The 24313-nt window shown below is 39.8% G+C and overlaps 1 protein-coding gene across 1 annotated transcript in view; it reads left to right on the top strand.

Moving 5' to 3' along the window:
• Positions 1–24313, top strand: part of plxnb1b (plexin b1b) — a 125240-nt gene that overhangs the window by 46191 nt on the left and 54736 nt on the right. Inside the window, 4 exon segments of the mRNA XM_059330267.1 lie at positions 18994–19082; positions 22250–23340; positions 23343–23404; positions 23406–23420. Coding sequence (XP_059186250.1) covers positions 22260–23340; positions 23343–23404; positions 23406–23420 — 1158 coding nt within the window. The 5' untranslated portion in view covers positions 18994–19082; positions 22250–22259.

Raw genomic sequence — 24313 nt, 5'->3', positions numbered from 1 at the left:
CACACTAAAAACTGTTCCTATTGTTTGTTTAAAAGTAGTGCAATAAAAATACAGATGTTTTCCCTAACATGGTGAATTTAATCGTGATTACAATATTGATAAAAATAATCATGATTATAATTTTGGCCATAATCGTGCAGCCCTACCTCCAATATGAGTCCATTGCCTGTAACAGAGCCTGGTGAAGGGAGGTGGGCCACTGTGGAAGTCAGCAGGAATGTGTTTAGGATAGAGATTATCCTCAAGTGCCCTCAGTGGATGTTTGGTTGACTATGGCCTGTTTTATGAAAAAAAAAAAAAGCGACAAATTTTTTTATGACATCGGCAGCTTCTTGCTTATTTTCCATGAAATGGATGCGTATTGCTTGTTTATGGCTGTTGTGGGTTGTCAATCAGAAACATTTCATTGTGGCCAGATCTTATCGTCTGTTTGTTCAGCTTTCTGGGAAACAGATTTTTGATGATGTTGTTTTAGCAGAGAATCAATAACGGAGCAGGTTGGGTTATTTTTTTGCCAAACAGATTTGTTCACAAATAATGAGTTGCATTTGGTTGAGCCCCCCAGCAACCCCGACTGTGTGAGTGCTTGATTCTATGTTTGTCTTGTTTATCTACCCATGTATCTTCCCATTATCTGACTCGCAGCTGTGGGAACGCCCCGAGGCTCTTCATGGTTTCATTGCTTGTCAAAACTGTGGAGTAGCTGGCAGCATTTCTGGTTTCCAACTTCTTTAGGATAATTATTTTTATTCTGAAGCTGTGCTGGACAAGCTCATTTAGTTTTTACTGCACTCTTTTGCAGCCTGGTGAAAAGAGCTCCTGCAGCGGTCCTCAAACTGCTTTACAACTTCATGCTCACCTTTATATGTTATGCAACAAGCCTGGCTCTATAAGCAACACATGCCCTAATGTTTTATTAAGGCAACACTATGGAAAAGCAGCATTAGGCGCATGGGACCACAAAGAGGCTCTTTGTGTAGCGGTGTGTTTTACACACACAGCATTCAGAGAGGACCAGACAACACAGCAGCCACACTAACATTTACCCTCACTCCCTCCGCACGGCCCTTGTTATTGCCCATGCAGGCACAGAAAGGAGCCTTTATGTGAGAGTGTGTGTGTGTGTGTGTGTGTGTGTACGCAGGTCAAACTTGCCCCTCCTTGAGAGCCTGCTCTCTATGCTTTACAGTATGACCTCTAAAGCCCTTCCTTCAAGAAGACTTTAATATTATACTCAGGTTTCCGCAGCTGCTTAAAAAAAGCCCAGTGTTGTAAGGATTACAGTACTGGTTTCTAGAAAGGAAGACAGCGAGCGTGTTGAGTGCTTGGAGGTGAGTAGCATGTCAGTAGGTTCTATGTTTCAGAGGACTGCTGCAGGCTGCTCCTTCACTGAGCTTTGTCACAGCTGCACAGCTCATCTTGTTTCACCTCAGTGTCCAGTTCAGTTTCTCATTTTGTGAAGCCTGTGCTCTGGAACTCACATTTCCCACAATGCAACTCTGCAGCATCTTTTATTTCTGCTTTCCTGACTGGTATATAACTCCACGCCTTAGATAATCAGGGTTATTCTATCAGAATAGGGCTGGGCGATATGGACCAAAAGTCATATTCCAATATATTTAGGCTGAATATCTATATGCGATATATATCCTGATATTTTTATTGCAAAGTGAAAGCCTATGACATGTTACAAGTAGTTATGTAGTTATGTAGTCATGTTACAGAGTGGGAAGTATGACTGAGACGAGGTTTCCCATGTTATTGTGTTTGTGTTCATGTGAGGTCAGTTTTTCCATCTTCTCTTTGTGCAGCTTGTCCAAAAAATTCAGCTGTCCCCTGAGAGTTCCCAAGCCTGTCCTTCCTCTGTCTCTCATAACATCTGTCTGTCTGTCTGTGGTGCTGCTGTCCCTCTCCCACTACTAATTCCAATAATAGCTTGTTATTGTGCCGTGATGCTGCCTGCCAGTCACGGTGTTTCTGCTTCAGGAAAGTCCCAATATTTTTTGGACACTACTTACTCTCCATTGTAATTGATCAAATGATTAAGTAGACTAAGGCTAGGCCATGAAAAGTGATACTCAACTGATCACTTAGTTTAGAAGATTCCTTTCCTTTTTCATAAAACCCTGATTCCAAAAAATAGGGAGCTTGTCTAAAACCAACCTGGTCTCACAGGAATCCGTGACATAGCCACAGATTTGCTTAACTCAAAATCCGTGGAATAGCCACGGAATCACTCAAATTTCCGTGAAACTGACACAGATTTCGCTACAATGCATGTTAATGACAGTCATATCCCGTGGCTTCCCGTGATGCAAATCAGGTAATAGATATACATTTGATATCATATGCTCATTTAAAATTCAAAAATCTGAAGTTGATAAGGTAAGACATGAAATATTTTATATTCCAAGTTTGCCATTGAATATCTGTCAAAAAGGATGAGAATTTATTCATGTTTTACAAAGTGTCCCAACTTTTTGGGAATTTGGGTTGTATTAATACAGCAACGCTTGCACATTGTTTTCTCTTTATTAACAGCAGCTGACAAACCTAGTTATTGAGTTACTATGACAACAGTTACTATCCAGTACATGAACTATGAAATAACTTGAAGGATGGATTCATATTCTGTTAATTGAAGAACTGCTGATAATGTAGTGGTTTAAAATGTATAGCCATGAGCTGATGGGAATTTTTAGAAGACCAAAGCAAAGCTTCTTTCAGCTGGCAGCTTTTTGTGTCTTGCATCGTTAATATTAATGCCGCAGGATAAAAAGAACATTCTCAGGTGTATTCTACATGAAACAGCATTTGAATAAAGCAGCACAGTTTTATATACACATTACATCTTTTTTTTGCATTTAAGAGCAAATAAAAGACTGTAGCTTTTAGTATCAGACTGTGGATAATCCCAGATAATTGTCAAACTCAAATCCCTTCTAGAGATGTTAAAAAATGGCCATGGCAAGCACATAATAAGTTAGAATAGTTTAAATGGACTCTGCACCAGTAATGCTACCAGAAAAGATAATCCCTGACACACAGCATTTCTCTCTTTGACCTCACTCCATTTCAACCACTTTTATGTTGCCTGTATTTTGATGCATTTAGGGTATTAAGGTTTTCTTTTACCTAATGTCTCGTTGAATAATCCCAGGACCGTCCCCACATTTGGAAAGCGAAGTCGACTGTTTGGCATGTATAAGTATTATCCCAGAAATTATGATTTATGATGATCTATGATGATAATGTAAAACATTTTAGATGATACAATCAAAAACATTTATGGATAGAATAACTGAAATGCAATATTACCAAATAATATCTAATCATTGCTATTGTTTTTTTCTCAAATTACAGGGAAACCTTAAGATATGTCTCTGGAAACATTTGATGTTGACATTTGATTCATATTAGATCAGCGCTGCCTAGTTTGACAGTTTGGTCTGAGTTTCATGAGTTAGACTGGACGTCAGTTATCCTACTGACCCTGCTGACTGGACCAGCAGGGGCCATAGCCGGTGGAAATCAGTCAGAATGGGAGAATGAACAGACTCACCTGCCAGAGTTAAGCTTGTCACCTTGCTAACATTTGCATTTACATGAGGGCTGTTTCCACTACCGGGCAATACCCAGAATGAGGCGGGTCTCACTCGCCGAAAGGCCCCTAATTTGAATACGAGCACTCTGGAGCCGGCTTTTGTCTGGACTTTTTTCGTCCCTGTCGTAGAGCAGGGTCTTTTATCTCCCCTGAAGAAGCCTGGTTACTGACTGGATAGATCGCTAAGCAGGATGTGACGTAGTACTCTACACGACAACAACACACACCATTTGTAAAAGCCAGCAAAGCAGTATTCCCAACTTAGCGACTTTGTTGCTAAATTTAGCAACTTTTCAGACCCCCTTAGCGAGTATTTTTCAAGAAAGCGACTGGAGACAAATCCATGCTGCTCAGTGGTGGAGCCGCTAACGGCAACTCTTAACAAGCCGGCCTTTTGCAGTTAGCTACAGTTAGCTCTGTAGCAGTACAGTGTGTATGTGCTGCTGCTGCAGGAGGTGTTCACTTAGCGATCTCTGTTTGTTTGCAACAAGCACCAGACACTGTGCACAGTTAGCGATGCCTGTTAATTCACAATCACTATGTTTATGATCAGCGGAGACTCTGTGCATAACTAGCCATGCTGCTTTCAGCTGCTGACCATGAATGTTTCTACAATATTTCATGGCAATCCATTTTTTTAGATCATTTTGAGATACAGTGAACCCTCGTTTATCGCGGGGGTTACGTTCCAAAAAGAACCCGCGATAGGCGAAATCCGTGAAGTAGAAACCTTTATTTTTTTACAGTTATTATACAATGAAATACTCCATAAAACATTGAAAGCAAGGAACAAAACCTTTTTACAGGCCCAAGCATTTGTTTAACAAATAAAAGTACTGTATAAACGTTTGTTGTTGTTTTTTTTTTTTTTTTGTTTTTTTTTACAAATAACTACTGTACTGTAAAACAATATAGTTATAAATAAATAAATAATAATTTTAATCATCAATACGAACTGAAGGGTTAATATTGCGGGGATCAGCACCGCCCCACCGTGACGGATTGGAACGGGAGAAAATGAAAAATGATTATGAAAAAAAACACAAAGTACAGTAGGACAAATAGTGACTCACGTGTACAGTACAGTATTTCACTGCTCTTCTGACTGAGCCGCTGCATCCTGACTCCGCTCTGTGGCGTTTTTTTCTTCTAAAGCCTGCGGTGCAGGTGTGTTTTTTGGAGAGAAGAACATAGTTATCGGTAGTTGTTGTCGCTCTTTTTTCTTCTGGGCCATTATATTAAACCATAACGTTATTGACACACAGGTAGAGAAGACGCGGAGAGACTGTTTAGCCAATCAGAATGCAGAACACAATGCATGATGCAAATCCGTGAAGCAGCGAGACCGTGAAAAGTGAACCGCGTTATAGCGAGGGTTCACTGTATATTGGCACATTGTCTGGACCAAAGTGTCAGACTGACTAACTGACCAACTGACGAACCAACAGACACATAATTTCATTGGACTTTAAATCCCTACAGCTGAACATGGCTCTGAATGACTATAAAGCCATCTACAATATGTAGGCATGGTATACTGAAGTTGGATGGTACAACGACGAACTGTGTGACATTTTAACAGGATTTACATGTTTGTGTGATCTCAAGTCATATATCTTTGAGCCATTTTTAATATTTCATAGCTGAGGGTATCCATAGAGGCTCAGCGCTAATTTTAGAGACAATTGGCTGAGTTCACGAAACAGTTTTACAAGACGGCCAGGATTTAAGCTCAGTTGAAAAGCTGTTAAGTAAGACTTCGAGACCAAAACGAGCATCATTAAAAATGGATTGAGAGCGTTTTGTTTTGGGTTTGGCTCTTGAGATCCACACACAGAGCAAAGTTTTTGCATTGATGGTACCGGGGATACTGTCTTCCTCTCTGTTGCTAGGAAACTTGGTCCAATCACATTTCGCAGCTGCACCTTCGGTTCCATTCTCGGAGTCGGCATTGTGCTGACGGCATGAAATCCTGTACTGCAAAGCCAAGTAGCATTAACAAGCTGTCAAGGCCTGAGGGGTGTGTGTATGTCTGGTCCCCTCTCCTGTGACTGAAGTCATAAATATGGAGCAGCTTCTGGCTTTATTCAGTCACTCACACACTACATCAAACAAAGGATAAGACTGTCAGAGTGAGTGTGCCTTCAGAGCAGGTTAGGCCAGCTGAATTACAAGCCCTGAACCAGCACTTTATCTGGTGAGATGTAGAGAAACACAGGTGGAGGTGAGCCAGGGCTGGCTGGAGGGTCTGGTGGCAGTGTGTAGACCAGGTCTACTCCAAATCAGACAGAATCGGTTAAAATCAGGTTGAGTTTAGGCTTTTTAAGTCAGAAGATCTTATCTTAATAGTGCATCATTCCTTTTCAGATAGCATTTTACAAACCACATTTAGATCTCAGAACAACATCATCCCGATATATTTAGACTGAATATCCATATACGATATATATCCTGATATTTTTATTGCAAAGTAAGAGCAAATGTTCAGTCAAAGTCAAAGCCAGATATGACATGTAGTCAAGTAGTTTTATTGAAACTGTTTAAGTGAACTTAAATACTGTATAACAACAGGAGTACCTTTTTTTTTAAAAATCAAAGCTCCATAAAGTTCACATTTAATTAAAAAAATATCTTAAATAAAAATAGCCTATGAAATAAAATAGGCCAATCTTTTTCAGAAATAAATATATTTATAAGACAAAAGAATAATGAACATTACAAAAGAACTAAATATGACAAACCCTAGTAAGGGCAGCATTTATATATAAGAAAGAATATTTTTTATCTATATCGATATATGCAATACGGTCTAATTCCATTTCACATTTAAAACTATTTTGATATATCTTTTATATCGATGTATCGCCCAGCCCTAATTCAGTGCCTTGTCATGCACGTCAGTAACCAGGTTACTCTTGGCTTTTAAGATCTTTTCTTAAAAGTCATAACTACAATATCCCCTTTTCAACCAAAGCATTTCCAGGGCTGGTTCAGAGCGATGCTTAATCTTGAATCAGTTCTGTTCGACTGCCGAAGACCCAACTCTCAACCAGGAAAACTGGTTCCAGAGCAACACCAACTCTTTGCTAATTTTTGACCATGAACCACTTACGTCAGGGGCTGGGGGCAGGATTATTGTGACCAACAAGACCAAGTAAAACATGTGTCATCCATTTAAATTTGATTTGTTTAACTGCAATGTGATTGATACGCGTTCGTGTTAGCGGGCTAGTGTTAGCTTACAACAAAGTCTAACATTAACATTTTACATTCAGTGTTAATAAGAACATAATCACCGGCCATAGCAATCAAGACCAGCAGCACAAATGTGTTGTACATGTCGTGTTTGAATGCCAATGTGGGCAAGCAAAGCCAGGAGCAACATTTGTAAAGAGACGATGTAGTTGATGTAGTTATTATAGTCGCGGAGAGCGGAGACATGTACAGACGTATACAGTGATGTAATGACTCTCGAGCCTGTGGAAAAGCAAACGGGTTCTGAGACGGCTCACAAGTTTAACTGCAAATCAAGTTTGCGTTGGTCGAAAAGGGCTACAAGAAACCCAGTGTGCACAGCTAGTTTTCTGTTGGAGAAACCAGATTTCTTGGTCTTGTTATCAGATATTTTTTTTTAAAGAGAAGTGGTTTGCATTCACTGGCAGTTTATTTTAACTACATGTAGCTAAAACAAATGCAGTCTTATCCAACACACCAGCAGTAAATCCTCCCTTCATGAACGTTTTAATGTCAGTTATTGTGAAATATTCAAAAAAATGTCATATCTCTGAAGGCACACTTGTTTTTGTGGTTAAATGAGCTGAGTGAGATCTAATAAAAAAAACGGCACAAGCTCAGCCCAAATACTTATCCGAGTTATTCAGGCCCTCACAACCTACACTTTGACCTGTAGCACATTTATACTCTGCCACTTGGATAATTGCCATCGTGAGTAAAAAGGAGACAAATTGCGCTCAACTTCAAAACTTTCAGTGTGTTTGCATCGTAACATCATTAGCACTATGTCTTTAGTAAATCCTTATGAGGTCCTTATCAGGGACAGATCGTTGCAAGTGATGCACAATTCATGGTGCAATAAGCAGCCATAATCCATTCTGTGTGAATTTGAGTCTTGAAAGTATTTTCATGATTGAGTTTTTCTTTTGTCATCCTGTTAACGGTTGTATTTGTGGCTATTCAGAAATACAGTAGCAGTGCAAAAAAATGTGCATCTGGGACTCTGGTGACTTGCTGAATAATTTAGTATAATTCTGTCTAACTCACACTTTAACTTCTGTGCTTTGCACCATTAAATTTAAACACAACTCAGCATGTTGTGCTAAGAAAGTTCCTGCTTTCCCAGTCCACCTCACAGCTAAGTGCTGTTTTTCCAACTGTATGTTGAAGCAGTGGTAACTCCCTCCTACTGTGGCCTGTAGGTCCATTACTGCTGCTGCGCTGTGCAACTTGGTGCTAAAAATGACTCTTATCCTTCCTACTTTTCCTCTCTGTCAGAGGATTTCTGCATTCTTTCTGATAATGTGTGCATAGTTCTCCACGCCATAATCAGCATGTCAAAACACAAGCTATAATTTGCCTGTGAAGGCATTGCCTCATGAAAACACAAATGTGCACCAACACATGGGCACACACATGCACTCTCACATTGACTTTCATATTTTTTCACCCCGTTAATGCTAGACAGTGACTTTGTCCTGTTTTATATGAGCATGATTACAGCTGATGTCACAGTCCAGTGGAGCAGAAACTCACACTGTCGCTTCTGTTTGCTTCTTAGAGCCATACAGTTTATATTTTTTCAAAGGGATGTGTCATGTATTGACTTATATGATACTTGGCTAGAAATGGTGCAAAGAAATTTCCAGTAGGAAGCCCATTTGGCCTAAAAAGGCCTGTAGCCATGCACACGCTTGTGTCCATAACTGGCCCAGGATGTGCTGTGGGCAGGACCAGAGCTGCAGGACAGAGCAGACCAATGTCAAAGGTTGTGTTTGGCTAATTAGCGTCTGGATGACTGCTGTCCTGCCCACCAGAGCTCCTGGTGGAACAGCAGAGCTATTCACTGCAGTGACTTCACTGGGTTTTAGTCTGGTACTTAGTTCAGGAGGCTTCAGTTGCTAACGCACTCTGTGCCTCCTGCTGGAGGTGGAGCAGTGCTTATTTTCACAGTTTCATTGTTTATTTCATTGCTATCACATATCAATATGATGTGAATCCCCCCTCTTTTTTAACCCTATACTTATCTCCTATTTATCTCCTCAGAGTTATGAAGTTGAACTCTGATCTTTAACTTATGCCATCTTTGCTCCACCTCTGGCTAATGACACCTGATCAAGTGTCTCTTCCTGCTGTCTGCAGGAGTAAAGCTTAGAACCACATAGACCCCTAAGCAGCTAAATGCAGTGTCCGTGCACCGTGTCTCAGTGTGTTCAGTTGGTAATGATAACCTGTGTGTGTAGGTCTGTTTGTCTCCACCCTTCTATTCTATGTCAATGTGAGTGTCCCATTGGACAGCTGCCATCCAGAGGGATTTGACAATGTTTATTCACTTTGAGGATACAAATTACATCATCAATACATGTATAAATAAGTGTCATATCACTTACCTACATATAACCCATATGGCTGGCCAGTTAAAACACGTTACAAAACTTTAAAACAGTTTTTCTCAGTTTTACCTTTTGCATAGTTACTGCAGTTAGACTTTCTAGGGCAGTACAGTTCACTGTGAACATGGTCTCCTGGTGATTAACTCCTGACTCTTCAGTCTATTCTTTCAGTAATAACTTAAGAAATAAAAGGAGATAAAACAGTTCAAAGAGCTGCTGGGTTTGCTGCACACCAGCCAATTTCCAAACCAAAGTCTTGAATTTAATGCAGTGTTGCACAATATAGTATGTATCTTACCTGTAACAACATGCCTCAATCGCCCGCCTAAACCCGCCTAAACAATATGTCTCTATTTTGGCGTTTCGTGGCTCCATTGCGGTGAATATGCAGACACCAGCAACTCTTTGTCTCCCAGCCAGATACTATCTGATCTGAAGATGAGACAATAACTTACCCTGAAGCATTACTACTTCTCTGCTTGAGTGCGATCAAAAGTTATTGCTCGCGCCACTGTAGATGCTTTATGATGTGTGTGCTGCCAACCGCACCTGTCTGCATGTGAGTTACGATCCAGATAAACTCTACAGACCTTAACAGCTTCCTGTCTGGCAGCTGGGACTGTTTATAATAGCCCTGATGTCTCACTACTGCTCTCATTCATACATCTAATTCCAGCACATACATGCCCCTTTATCATGTTGACAAGGACTATTGCAGCGTGATTTGAGCTTGAGATTATGTCAGATTTTTTCTCTTTTAATTTGACACTGCTTTCAATAAAAAACAAGGCACTAATTAACATTTTAAGTGGGGTGGTCTTGATGTGTTAAATATGTGAAATTAGATTTGTTTTCCATTTTATCTGACTTTTTCTTGCTGCTAAAATCATTTTGATTTAGTTTAAGGGTTAAAGCCAAAAAAAATATTAAAACAACCTCTAGTCTTGTATTGGATCAGGTGCTGTTCAGTCTCTTATTATTTATATACATGGTCGTCCATAAAGTTTGAATAAATGATGTCTTACCTCTTTCCAGGTAAACCTTTTGACATGATTGTGACAATGTAATTTACTCTTGACAGATAACATGTATATCTTCTCAAAACTTTATTAATCAATCTCATCCAAAAATATCACATTGAAAATGAAACCACAATAACAGGATTTTGTCTGAAAACAAAATTATTCCAATTTTGTGGGCGACTGTGTATATTATAAATTAGGGCGGGGCGATATATCGATATAAAATATATATAGATATATTTTTCAATGTGATATGGAATGAGACCATATTTATTTTTAGATTTATTTAGATCTTTTGTAATGTTTATTGTGCTTTTTTCATGTAAGCATATTTATTTCTTAAAAAGATTTCCCTATTTTACTTCATAGGCTATTACAATTTAATATTTTTTTTTTATTTAAATGTGCACTTTATGGAGCTTTGATTTAAAAAAAAAAAAAAAAAAAAAAAGTTACTCCTGTTGGTATACAGTATTTATGTTCACTTAAATGAAAAAGTATAAATAAAACTACTTGTGACATGTCATATTTGGTTTTGACTGAACATTAATCTCACTTTGCAATAAATATATTGTGATATATATCGTATATGGATATTCAGCCTAAATCTATCCGGATATGACTTTTGGTCCATATCGCCCAGCCCTATTATATTAATATTATTTCTCATTTGCCATGCTGTTTGAATGAAAGTTGATAAGCCGTACTCTGTCAGGTATCTTTGATGGTGCCAAAATTAAAAAAAACTGCCACTTTTCTTTTGTGGCTGACATTCCAGACCAGCAGCCTTGCAGGAACCACTGATTCATGACAAGGAGACAGGAGATGCATGCACACGTCTCAAAGCTATCAGGTTATACCCAAACATAATCACTAGGACCCGGATATCCGTCCTGTCTTGTATTCAGGCTCAACCTCTGTCACCCCAGGGTAATTTCTTAAGGGCCATAAAATTTAACAGCCATGGGAACTTCCTTTACCCACCCAGACCCTCTGCAGAGACAAGTGGCTCTCCTCTGACCACTGAAACATGTCCAGAGAAGCCTACTGTCATGTTACAGAGGGACTTCATCCCTTAAAAGGGCTGGATCAGGGAAACTGAGGGACTTTTTGTCTTAATTTCTGGAGGGACGTTTTCCGGAAGAGAGCACAGGACGATGACCCCACCAACCCCACCCCCTCGCCCTCTTTCTCTCTCTCTCTCTCTCTTTCTGAAGTTCATCAGCCGAGGAGGAATGTGTTCATTGAGATGGGCGGCAATTGTTGGGGGTGTCTCTATAAATAACTTGCTGTCAGCCAGCCAGCCGGGCTGTCCAGCTCCAGCTTCAGCGGGCAGACTAATGCACCAACCCAGTTCTGACACAGTACAGTAACCACTGCACATGCTTATTAAGATAATGATGTAAAATTAAACTCTGTTTCTAATTTTAAAAGTGACTCACATCATCTTCATAAACGTTTTTTTTTTTAAGCAGATCAGGTCTGAAACATTTCCAGTCCATGTGCCAGTAATCTGTTTGTAGAATGTAAATGTCAACACTTCATAATGACACCATTCTGCAGGATCGCTGCAGCTAGCCTGTTATAGATATTCAATATAAAGAATAGAGAAGATAACACTTCCGTAAAACTTTTTCTTATTATCTGCTAGAAAATGTAACACAACAAAAATACTAGTGTAAAGTAACTACAGGACTATTAAAGGGGACAGTTCATGTAGAGTTAGTTAATGAGCTTTTCCCAGTCTGCAGATATAGACAGTATTGGCTGAATGTAATATAAAGGTTACACATTCAAGAACAACTGTTAAATATTAAACAGCCTAAATTAATTCACATTCGCATTCTGGGTCAAACACTGTGTTCTATTAACTATAAAAACAACAAAGTGCTCTGAGTTCTTCACAGCTTTGATTGGCTTCTACTCCATAGCAACAACAGCTGAGGCTCATGGGTATTGTTGTATTTATGGCCATCCACTATACCAAACTGGTACACAACTCAGAATTTCTCAAAAATGCATTCAAAGTAGTGGTCGACCGATACAGGTTTTTTTAAGGCCGATACCGATTATTTTGACATCAGTCTTTATCGATCCCCGATATGTGCTGCCGATTTTTTTGGGCTGATTCTTGAAGCCAATATTGCCTTTTCTCCCTCCATTTACATGATAAAAATGACACAATGATAACGAATGTTACACAAGTCTCAATTTAAACAAAAAAGAAACATTTATTAACAAAACAAACAAAACATATTAACAGTTGGATAGTAAACAATGTGTATGTTGTTCTAGGCCTGGAGGTGGTGGCGCCTCAGATGATCCACATATTTGATGTGTTTTTCTTTTTTCAGGTATCAGCAGCAGCTCACCAGAGAATGGCAGATGTTGCACCGAGCCTTGCCTGCTGTTGGCTCAGTGAAATGGGATAATTGATCATGAATGCACGCACGTATCGGCCGATGCTGATACAAGTAAAAAACGCAAATATCGGCCCCATATATCGGTCGACCTCTAAATCAAAGTAATTATAACTCTAAAATATACTGAGCATTGTTACAATAAAGAACATTGAGAATATCATTAAAAGAAACTTCAAACTTACAATAGAGACAACACTTGTGGAACCAGCAGCTCATTGTGGGCTACTTTGTACCCTGGTACTTGTTAATCGCTTGTCAGACCTGAAACAGTGCTACCCTCAGTCCAAACAGTAAGTAGTTCATACACGTGTCTGTAAACTGATATGTTGTGTCTGTGACCTCAGTGAGCGTGTGCAGAGCTCTGGTGTCCCTCCTGCCTGGTGTCCCAGGTAGCCCAAATGGTTTACACAGCTCGTCCATCACAGCAGTAACAGTTGTGTTGCACAGAAGCAGGAGGATGCTGACGGCCAGTGTTTGTGTAATTGAACACCGTCGGCTCTCACAGCCACTAAAGCGTCCTTTGTAAACATGCTTTGTTGATGTAAGGGCAATGACTGATTGCAGATGGCTGCGTCCACCTAAGGCCTCACTGAGTCCCACTATTCCCCTGTGAGTCTGCGTCTGTGGAGGGGTTTATTTGGTTAAAGCGTACAGAGGAGGGACTTCTCATTACACACGCAATTCTGTGTGTTTGTGCTCACAATCATGTCACTAATTAGAAACGTGATTTATTTCCCCTCCCCCTCATACGGCCAATGACAGTGTTCCAGTAGTGTATTATGGGTAGTGTCCCACTACACTACTCTCACTCTGTCTCTCTCTCTTTCTCTCTCTGTCTCTCTCTCTTTCTCTTTCTCTTTCTGTCTATTTCTCTCTCTCTCTCTCTCTCTCTCTCTCTGTCTCTTTCTCTCTCTTTCTCTCTCTCTGTCTTTCTTTCTCTTTCTGTCTCTTTCTTTCTCTCTCTCTGTCTCTCTCTCTTTCTCTTTCTCTCTCTCTGTCTTTCTTTCTCTTTCTGTCTCTCTCTGTCTCTCTCTCTCTGTTTCAGTCTCTTTCTCTTTCTCTCTGTCTCTCTCTTTCTCTCTGTCACTCTCTCTCTCTCTCTATCAGTCCCTCTGTCTCTCTCTATCTGTCCCTCTGTCTCTCTCTCTGTGTCTCTCTCTGTGTCTCTCTCTCTCTCTCTCTCTCTCTCACATCATTAGTCACATTCCATCAGGTCTCAGTGAGCACTGAGGCTTGCGAGCACTTGTTTGTGGCGATTTCCCCCTCGTTGTTTCCCCCCTTCTCTCTCTCTCACTCCGTCTTTCCCTCTCACCATTGTCTTCCTGTAACCCTGTTTATGCCTGCTAATGCCACTCTGCCAGCTTTTTCAGAATGCTCTGTCCCCTTCCCTGCTGTTGTCCTCTCTGTCTCCTCCAGAATATAGGATAGCTGAATTGGAAATGAATGAAAGGCTGGACTCAATGAAGCGAATGATGGCTCAATTGAATAGGCCTCACAGGAATGCTTGGTTGTGTTGTGGAGTCTTTTGGCTGCAGCTCAGGCTCCAGTCCATGTATGGTGGAGGTTGGAAGTCTTGCTGGTCCTGTCTATCTTCTAGATGTAGTACAACTGTCTGTCCTCTTATCAATACATTAGTGCAAGCTAAAAATTGCTCTTATGCGTAATCTCTCCTTTGTGAACACTGCCGGGTTCAGTCTCAAAGTTCTGTTGAAACTGTCCCCCTGTGGACAGTCTGGCCTCATCTTCCTCAACATGAAACAGTGAGTCATTTGAAGGTCTGAAAGAAAGCTTCCAGCTGAATTATGTAAGGGCAAAGGCAAAGGCAAAGAGAGGAACATGGTTGCTAAACACATATACCTATCTAAGGCTGATACAGATATTGATATTTCAGAGTATAAAAAAATTAGATAACTACACATCACATTTTAATAATTGTTTTGTGCTCTGGCTAGTTTGGTACAAATCTAATAAAATCACACAGTGATCATTTCATTATATTTTTTAGAGAAAATGAAATGACAGTACTCTCAGGCGGACAAACTATCTGAACACCAATTCATGGTTGCCAAGTCTGCATGGCAACATGGGTCCAACAGATGTAAAAATTGTTGTCTGCAGGTTTTTGTGGAGCAATTTGAAATGTTTACAAATTTTGGGTCTAAACTAGCCTGGGTATACCCATACTGCCTTGCACGCTCTATTTCAATTCATACTGCAAGGCGGCATGGTGTCCATGGCCGATCCTTAGCCCTGCTTTTGGTATCCAATCACAGAACAGGGAGGGACAGCAAGACGGCTTGTAGTTTGCATACGGATCCAAAATGCGATCGGAAAAAAATAATTTCTCTCAGCGTTACCAAATGGAATAACCTTTTTTTTATTCTGAAGGAAGGGTATAATCTACCCAATATAATGCATATTTCATCTCTTTTAAAAAAAATGTTTAACTAAAATATCTTGTCTGGAAAATGGCTTTTAAACAAATGCCAAATCAAAAAGATACATGAGTACAGAAAAAGAAAAGATAAATAAACGTTGGCTTGGCCTGCGTTCATACATTTTTTTTATTATTATTATTATTTTTAAGAATATCAGCATGTCTATATTTTCAGGCAGAAGCAGAGATCCCTGGACATTCCTAGAGTGCTGTTTAATATCCCCAGTAAACAGTGAAATACTCAGAATGGGCATAGTTTTTTATTCCACTTTTGGACCTTTATACTGTGCCAACACAGTGGTACATTTGCTGGTCTCATTGGAATTTTAAGAAGGGCTAGGGCTGTATTGTTCCTAGCATATTCCAGGTGTAACAATACATCTGTGTTAAAAACTTAATTGAGCTAATCATCGGTCACCTTCCCAGAGAACTGAACTGCAGTTTGTTTTGGGAATGCATTCTTTTCTGTGCAGCAGTTCATTACTGCTAAGGGTGCCAGTTTATCAGATTTATTTTTTGTGCATCCTTGATATACCACATGTTTAATTTGTCAAACAGTCCTGTGTGTTTTACTGGAATACCTACTGTATCATATGAACTGCTCAACTGATAGTTCTGCAGACAGTGCTGGAACAAGTCCATTACTTGAAAGTAAAGGAACATTTAGATAAAGCGATTACGGGCGCACATTTCCTCCTATCTTCTTTCATCAAACTGATACCTTTTGACTTGCTGAAATCACACAAAAAATACACCCACTCGGGGGCGAAATGTGATTTTTAACGTTAGAGAATTGAATCAGAAGTCCATTCTCTTGTTCTCATGTGTCTCAAACTCTGGATGAAGTTGAGCCTGATTGGATTATTCACTGCAGGGAAGAGAAACCCCTTCCAATTGAGATGGGCCTGGAGTGTCGGCAGCACAGTTTGCTGTAGTTTTTGGCTATTTTATTTGCAGCTTTCAGCAAATAGTAAATTAAGATGGATGAGAACTTGAGTGGCCCGTTACTCTTGGATGAGTGGAGTGACAGCCTGCAAAATTTGAGAGTTATTGGAGAAGACAACCCTGTGCTCAAAACTGATACTGTTGTGAAAGGAGGAAACAGGAGAAGCAGTGTATTTGTTGAACTAGTGGCTCGATGAGTTAACATGCCTGTCATTCCTGTCTCTGCTCCGTTAGACGAGAAGCGGTGCTTTCTCAGGATTATCTGCACAGGGCTGTAAAGCTCCTTTCCACCAGGGAGTCACGACACGCTGACTACAGAGTTCAGGCTGCGTAGCCACAGAGTTCAGCCTTTTACCAAGTACCGAGAACTTGCCACACCACCGGGGTCAAAGGAGCAACTCTGTCTTTTGGTTAAATTATGATTTAGGGGTCCAGACATTGAGGTCTCATCAGTCTGCTTGACCTCTGGGCTCCTGTTTGTACTGGAACTGGAGGTAGTTTTACATGAGCATGCCAATGAGTGGATAAACACAACATTTGCAAGGAGGTATACTGCTAAGGAATTTTACACTGAATTCACATTTGGTTGAAATTAGGTTGATAACAATTATTATAATCATTGTGCGCCAGTAATCTTTTTAATCTCCTTTATTTCAATCTCCATGGGGGCCTTTACCCTCTTTCTCACATACAGGATACAGTGTGTGTGTGTGTGTGTGTACACTTTGTGAGGATCAGTCTGTTCAGTGGGGTGAATAGTGTCTTTTTCAGTCTTTCTCTGTCTTTTTCCCAATCTCCCCTTTGGAAAAAGCCCACTGGAGATCCGTCTGAACTTGCAAGAGATAATCCTGCTTCTGTGCCAGAGTTGGAGTGTTGGGAGGCAATGGAGGAGGAGAGGTGGCTAGGAAACAGAGGCAGACAATGAGTTGAAAGAGGAAGATTTACTGTTTTTTTTATTTATTATTTTTCATTCAAATTAGTATTTTGTGTCATAACTGTCTATATTACAGTATTTCACAAAGTGAGTGAGAACCACTGATTCAGGTGGTTAAACAAGGGAACACTACCCCTCTCATGGTTCTCATGCCATCTTCTTTTACCTCACAGCAACTTGTTTTTCTGGCAGCGACTCTGAAACCAGAGGGTTTTGTACCTTGTATCCTAGCAATGAGGGAGGATTGTATACTGGGACTGAGTGTGTGGCACTGAAAGCTCTCTTGGACTGACACTACTTGACTTGGCCTTTGCTGAGGGCTTTTTACACGCAAAAACGGATGTAGCTAGTCAGACATAGGTCTGACAGGAATTTCAATGGGTAAGAGCTTCCCACGACTCTTAATGCTGTGCACTTATGCCAAAAAATACAAGGTGTTTGAACGTCTGAGTCTTTGTTTGTAGCGAACATGCAGACTTGTGGTAATAGGGTCCCTTAGGGTGAGGTTTTTTCATCTCTGCATTTGCTGGCATAAATCACCCTGGGTGTGAACTAGAGGTCGACCGATATATCGCCCGGCCGATATTTGTGTTTTTTTACTTGTATCGGCATCGTCTGATATGTGCTGATATGTAGGGCTGCACGATTATGGCCAAAATCATAATCACGATTATTTTGATCAATATTGTAATCACAATTATTAATCATGATTATTCATTGTGTTATGATGATTATTGTTAAACAAACAGTTTTTAGTCTGTGCACAGAGTGTCTGGTGCTTGTTGTAAACAAACAGAGATCGCTAAGTGAACACCTCCTGCAGCAGCAGCACATACACACTGTACTGCTACAGAGCTAACTATTAGCCTGTTAGCACATACACACTGTACTACTACAGAGCTAACTGTTAGCCTGTTAGCACATACACACTGTACTGCAACAGAGCTAACTGTTAGCCAATTAGCCTGGACGCTAAGGGGCTGACATCCCCGAGCTGCTTCGACTCCCTCTTAACGAGCCCCAGCGGCTCGTTAAAAAGAGTAAGAACGAGTCTCCAAAAGTCTCCAATAACACCATAAAAAGTCGCTGGATGTGTCGCCAGTTGCTTTTTTAAAAAAAAATAGTTGCTAAGTGGGTCTGAAAAGTCACTAAATATAGCAACAAAGTTGCTAAGTTGGCAACACTGCTTCGCCGGCTTTTGCAAATGGCGTGTGTTGTTCTGGCGTCAAGTGCTACGTCACATCCTGCTTAGCGCTCGCTAATTATTTACTGAGGCAGCTACATGAAACCTTAACTATGTGTTTGCCCCCTGGTGGTTGGTGGACTACTGATGTAGAAAGTGCGTGACTAGATATGCAGGAGTGCTGTATTTTAAAATGGAAATATCACCGACAATCAGGTTAATTTAATCGTGGCGGCCAAAATCGCGATCATGATTAAAATTCGATTAATTGTACAGCCCTACGTGCTTGCTTTTGCCAATCGCCCATTTCACTGAGCCAACAGAAGGCAAGGCTCATCAACATCTGCCATTCTCTGGTGAGCTGCTACTGATACCAGAAAAAAGAAAAACACATCAAATATGTGGATCATCTGAGGCGCCACCACCTCCAGGCCTAGAACAACATACACATTGTTTGCTATCCAACTGTTAATATGTTTTGTTTGTTTAGTTAATAAATGTTTCTTTTTTTTTGTTTAAATTGAGACTTGTGTAACATTTGTTATCATTGTGTCATTTTTATCATGTAAATGGAGAGAGAAAAGGCAATATCCGCTTCAAGAATCGGCCCAAAAAAATCAGCAGCACATATCAGGGATCAGTTAAGACTGATCAAAATAATCGGCATCGGCCTTAAAAAACCTGTTTTTTCCTGTGCAGCCCTCCATCATATGCTGTCTCCCTAAACTGGCGCTCGTCAAATATCGAGAACTTACCAAAACTTTAAGAATCCCTAAACTTATAGCTCTGATATATCTTCTTTTCCCTGTGTGTTTCAGGTAGTGTCCAGAAGGATGTGTTTTTAAACCCGAGCTGCTGGGAGGTCAAGAGGTGGCATGCCTCTGTAAACCACCACTGGAAACAAATGGTGAGAAGCCAGTGTCTCAGATAGTTTGTTATGCTTCAGCTATCCTCCAGAGGTTGTTCAAACAGTTGAATGCCACTTTGTGTTATCATAGATACTAAAAATAGAAACAAGGTTTTCTTCTCTAACAATAGTTTAACAACTGATGCTTGCATTGTTAATCTTCAGAAAGAACAGACATCTGCTAGTGATAAAGGTCAAAACTACAAGTATTCACACTGCTCAGTGCAACAGAAATGAATGTGGGATCAGTTTATCTTTAAACTGTGCAATGCATTATAGGAACTCACTGTACACTCTATACAGTTGTTCTTGAGCAGTGGTTCTACAGGGTATGGTTCTGAACATAGACTGTATAAATCAGAGGTCTCAAACTCAAATTACCTGGGGGCCGCTGGAGGCAGTATCAAAATGACCAAAAAAAGACACAAAATGACAGAAAAAAAACTAAATTACTTAAAAAAGACACAAAATGACCAAAAAAGAGACAAAATGACCGAAAAAACACTAAATTACTTTAAAAAGACACAAAATGACAAAAAAATACACAGAATTACCAAAAAAGACACAGAATGATCCAAAAAGACACAAAATGACCAAAAAAGGCACACAATTATTAAAAAAGACATACAATTACCAAAAAAAAGTAATTAAAGGGACCTTCCACACACAAATTCATATAAAACTCACATTAAACTTTCATATCAAGGTGGGGGCCAAAAAATATCATCGCGAGGGCTGCAATTGGCCCGCGGGCCGTAAGTTTGAGGCCCATGGTACAGTGCATCTCCACTGTACAACATTGAGGCTGTGAGTCAATTAAAGCTGAACACCAACACTTAAACAAACATCAGCAGGATAAGAACTACCTAAAATGACAGAAACTATTGGTAACACTTTACAATAACCCTCATTTATAATTGGTAAACAAATAGTTTATTAATATTTAATCATCATTTATAAACCATATATAGGCCATTTAGAATGGTAAATACATAATTTATTAATGTTTAAATAACTACATCATTTATAAATGAAAAATAGATGGTATATTAATGTACGTTTATAGTTACTTTACCATTAACTAGGATTGTCACGATACTAAAATTTTCAACTCGATAGTGATATTCAGGAAAATATTCGATACTCGATACCATTTTCGATACCACAAGGATAAAAACAAAGACCCCAAAATTTAACAGAAATATTTTTATTAACAAGAAAAATGCAACATGTAAAAATTAACAGAACCACATGTTAAATATTTATAATAAAAAACAGTTGTGCAAAAAGAAACTGTAACTATAATAACAAGCTTCAGGTCTGAGGTAGTGCAAAAAATAAATAAATACAATAAACAATAACAACTAGAACAATATTTTTGGCTTTGTGTGTTGCTGTTTGGTTGCAGGTCGACTTTTCTCTGCTTCATTCTGGGACATCAAGAGGAGAATAACACTTTTCAGTCACCAATATTTATGTAAACTTATCGATTCTTTTGAAAATGAGTATCGTATCCGGATACAACGTTTTAGTATCGATACTTTTTTGAGTATCGATACTTTTGACAACCGTACCATTAACAAACAAATTATAATGAACAGTTTATTAATAGTTTTAGTTGCACTCATTTTAACATTTTTAACACCATATTAAGTATGTTAATGATTTTGAAATGATTCATATACCTTTAAGAAATTGGTTGAAAACATTTAAAGATTAAATATGTATAGCACTTTGTAAATGGTTACTAATTGGTCTATAAACCATCTACAAACATCACTTAGTTGGTTATTGTAAAGTGTTACCAAACTATTTTTTGAAAACATATATTTGTCCCTTCACCAACATGGAGATTTATAACCTATACAGCAGCCCACCACCAGTGGGGATCGAGATGTTTTGGCCTCATAAGTGAGAAGTCACGTCGTCCATCTTTATATACAGTATATCGTTCTGAAGAAGGGCTTAGCAACCTTTTTGCACGATGGATTGTTTTTTTAATCGACAACATTGTTCCAAAGCTGTGGAAGGGTTACACTAGGCTTTAAGTGGATCCATCATTTGGGTTTTATATCTTAAAGTTTAGGCTCTTTATCTACCCCACTTCCTCTGAAGAAACTCTCAAGTGACTTTGGGTTTTGTAATTTACTTTAATGTAGTACTTCTACTCGGACATATGGGTAAATCTGAGGTGGCTAAAATAACAGTTTTGAGTGGTGTGCAGAAAGGGAAAAAGAAAAAGAAATTTTAGCAGGAAGAGGAAAAGAAAAAAGAAGAGAAGAGAGAAATGAAAAATGCATGAGGATTTCTCAGCAGAACCAGCATACCATAGAGATTTCAAACTTGAAATTAAATGTCTTTAAAGTCATGTGTATCTAATCCACCAAGCACAATACCTAAGTAGGCATTAGCATGCTTATCCAGCATCACCTGGGGCTCAAACTGGCTACTTATGACACCAGGGACAAGATTCGCTACACTGCTACAATGTTGTCCAATTTTTTTATTTATTTGTATTTATTTATATTTATATCACTACATATATATTATAACACTACTCACAGTCAAACATTTGACATTTTCTGATCATTTAAAAATCTGATTGGGCAGGACTGAGCTCTACAGCCAAAGTGCCAACCAAGGTTATTATAGTTAATGAAAACTAACGAAATAACGAAAACTAGAATTGAAAAAACACTTTCGTTAACTGAAATAAAAATAAAAATGAAAGTTTAAACTGAATTGTGTGGCTACAAAACTAACAAACTAACTAAAATTATAGTGAAAATGTCCTTAGTTTTCCTGTTTGTCAACTTTTTTCATACGGAATCCTTTTGGTTGATATGAAATCTATTTCATCTATCTGGTTTTATGACTTAATAAACTTATTGGGGCTGAGATGGATAAGACAAAGGAAATAAAGGAAACATTTATTGTGACCTTATTGAATCTGGCATCTAACAAATACCCCATTACAAAAAAAGCTAAAACTAAGCATTTTCCAAAAAATAAAAACTAATTAAAACTAGCAAAATTTGACAACGACATGTCTGTTCATATGAGGATGAGAATCTCTTTCGAGGTCTGTGACATGAAAACATTTGACAACCCTTTTCTAGTGAATAGAGACATTTTCTCTAACAACTTTTTCGTGTGTTCTTCCTCAGCTCTGCTGCCATGCCTCTGGGGATGGTGCGTCGTCTTTCGGTGTCGGCGGTCCAAGCGCTGCTGTCTCTCCTGCTGCTTGTCAGCGGCTGGCCCTTCACCTCATTACCTAGTGGTGTCGTCCAAGGATCAGAGCCCTCCCCCTCCAGTCTTTATCCCACCTTTATCCGGAATGACACTCTGTTTGAGCACCTGGCCCTGCATCCCGACCCCAGTGTCAGTCGGGTCTACGTCGGTGCCCGAGATCGGCTCTTCCAGTTGGATCCATTTCTCCAACCTGAACTTCAGGATGACACCGGACCCGTCACAGACAGTCGGGAGTGCTTACCTCCTGTAACTGTGAGCAACTGCCCTCAGGCTAGGCTCACCAGCAACCACAACAAGCTCCTGCTGGTCGACCCTTACTCCATGGAACTCATTACTTGCGGGAGCGTCAACCAAGGAATCTGCCAGAAACGTAGTCTGGATTCTGTGGATGTGGTACTTTTCTCTACAGAGAGGCCAGTGGATACTCAATATGTAGCAGCTAACCACCCCAACGTTAGCACTGTGGGCCTCGTGGTTCGCTCTCATCCTGATAGGCAGCCAGTACTATTTGTGGGACGTGGTTACACCAGCAGCCATCCACCCATTTCCACGCGAAATCTTGCCCAGGAACCTGTTTTTTCATATGAGGAAACGGCAAAGTTGGCCGTGGCTGGCCGTCTCTCAGAATACGACCATCATTTTGTAGCATCCTTTGCCCACCGTCAGCACGTATACTTCCTTTTTTACAGACGAGACCTAAAATCACAGTCACGTGAGTACCGCACCTACATCTCTCGTGTTTGTCTGGACGACCAGGCCTACTACTCCTACGTCGAAGTGCCCTTGACATGCCGTTCCAGAGCAGGGAAAATTTACAACCTCTTGCAAGCTGTCCAGCTTGGGCTCACCAAGGATGGTACCAAGAGTCAGGGCTCAGAAGTTCTTCTTGGTGTCTTCTCTACTCGTTTGGCTTCATCAACTCGGCCCAGTGAGGACTCAGCCCTCTGTATGTTCAACCTCAAGGATGTAGACCGCAGGATTAATGTGACCAGAGACCTGTGCTACACACAGATGGTAAAGAAGCAGGACTGGAGGCAGCCTACATCGAATATGAAGTGAAATCCAACTGTGGCCAACCTGCCAGAGGTGAGTTCATTGTGTTGATGTTGCTTGTTTCTGTGGTAACTGGCCGCGGTAACACTTCATATTAGGGAACACATATTCAACATTAATTAGTTGATTATTAGCATGTAAATAAGTAACATATTGGCTCTTAATTAGTCATTATTAAGTAGTTATTAATGCCTTATTCTGCATGGCCTTATTATACAACCAGTAAGCCACTAACTAAGAGTTTTCCCTCCTCAGAATTATTGCTTATTAGTAGTAAGTAAGGAAGTTGTTGTATATGAGTTATGATCTTAATATGCTTTACTTTGTATGGATTTTATAAGTCTCTTCATAGCGGTGAACGAAACCATGGAAACGGCAAACAGCCACCTTCTCCAGACCTTTGACGTGACTGATGGCTCCTTTTGGATGTAATGTTTTGGATTGTAATGTGACTAATGTGTGTAGACTAACATTGGCGCAAAGTGACCCACTTTGTAGAGTAATGATTGACATTACAATCTACCAATCCTCATCCAATCATCCAAAAGGAGCCATCAGTCACGTCAAAGGTCTGGAGAAGGTGGCTGTTTGCCGTTTCCATGGTTTCGTTCACCGCTATGTAGAGACTTATAAAGTCCATACAAAGTAAAGCATATTAAGATCATAACTCATATACAACAACTTCCTTACTTACTACTAATAAGCAATAATTCTGAGGTTATTGAGGGAAAACTCTTAGTTAATGGCTTACTGGTTGTATAATAAGAACATGCAGAATAAGGCATTAATAACTACTTAATAATGACTATGTCCCCACATAACTATTATGTGGTTATGTGGTCACGGGTGCGGGTGAGTAGGCGAGCAGCAGAGTTCTGATTGTACTGGAGTTTGTTGAATAGTTTGGTAGGTATGCCGTACAGGAT

This window comes from Centropristis striata, chromosome 3 (assembly GCF_030273125.1).
Source record: "Centropristis striata isolate RG_2023a ecotype Rhode Island chromosome 3, C.striata_1.0, whole genome shotgun sequence".
Classification (NCBI taxonomy): domain Eukaryota; kingdom Metazoa; phylum Chordata; class Actinopteri; order Perciformes; family Serranidae; genus Centropristis; species Centropristis striata.
Note: the sequence above shows the minus strand (reverse complement) of the source record. Positions and strands in the feature narration are given on the sequence as shown.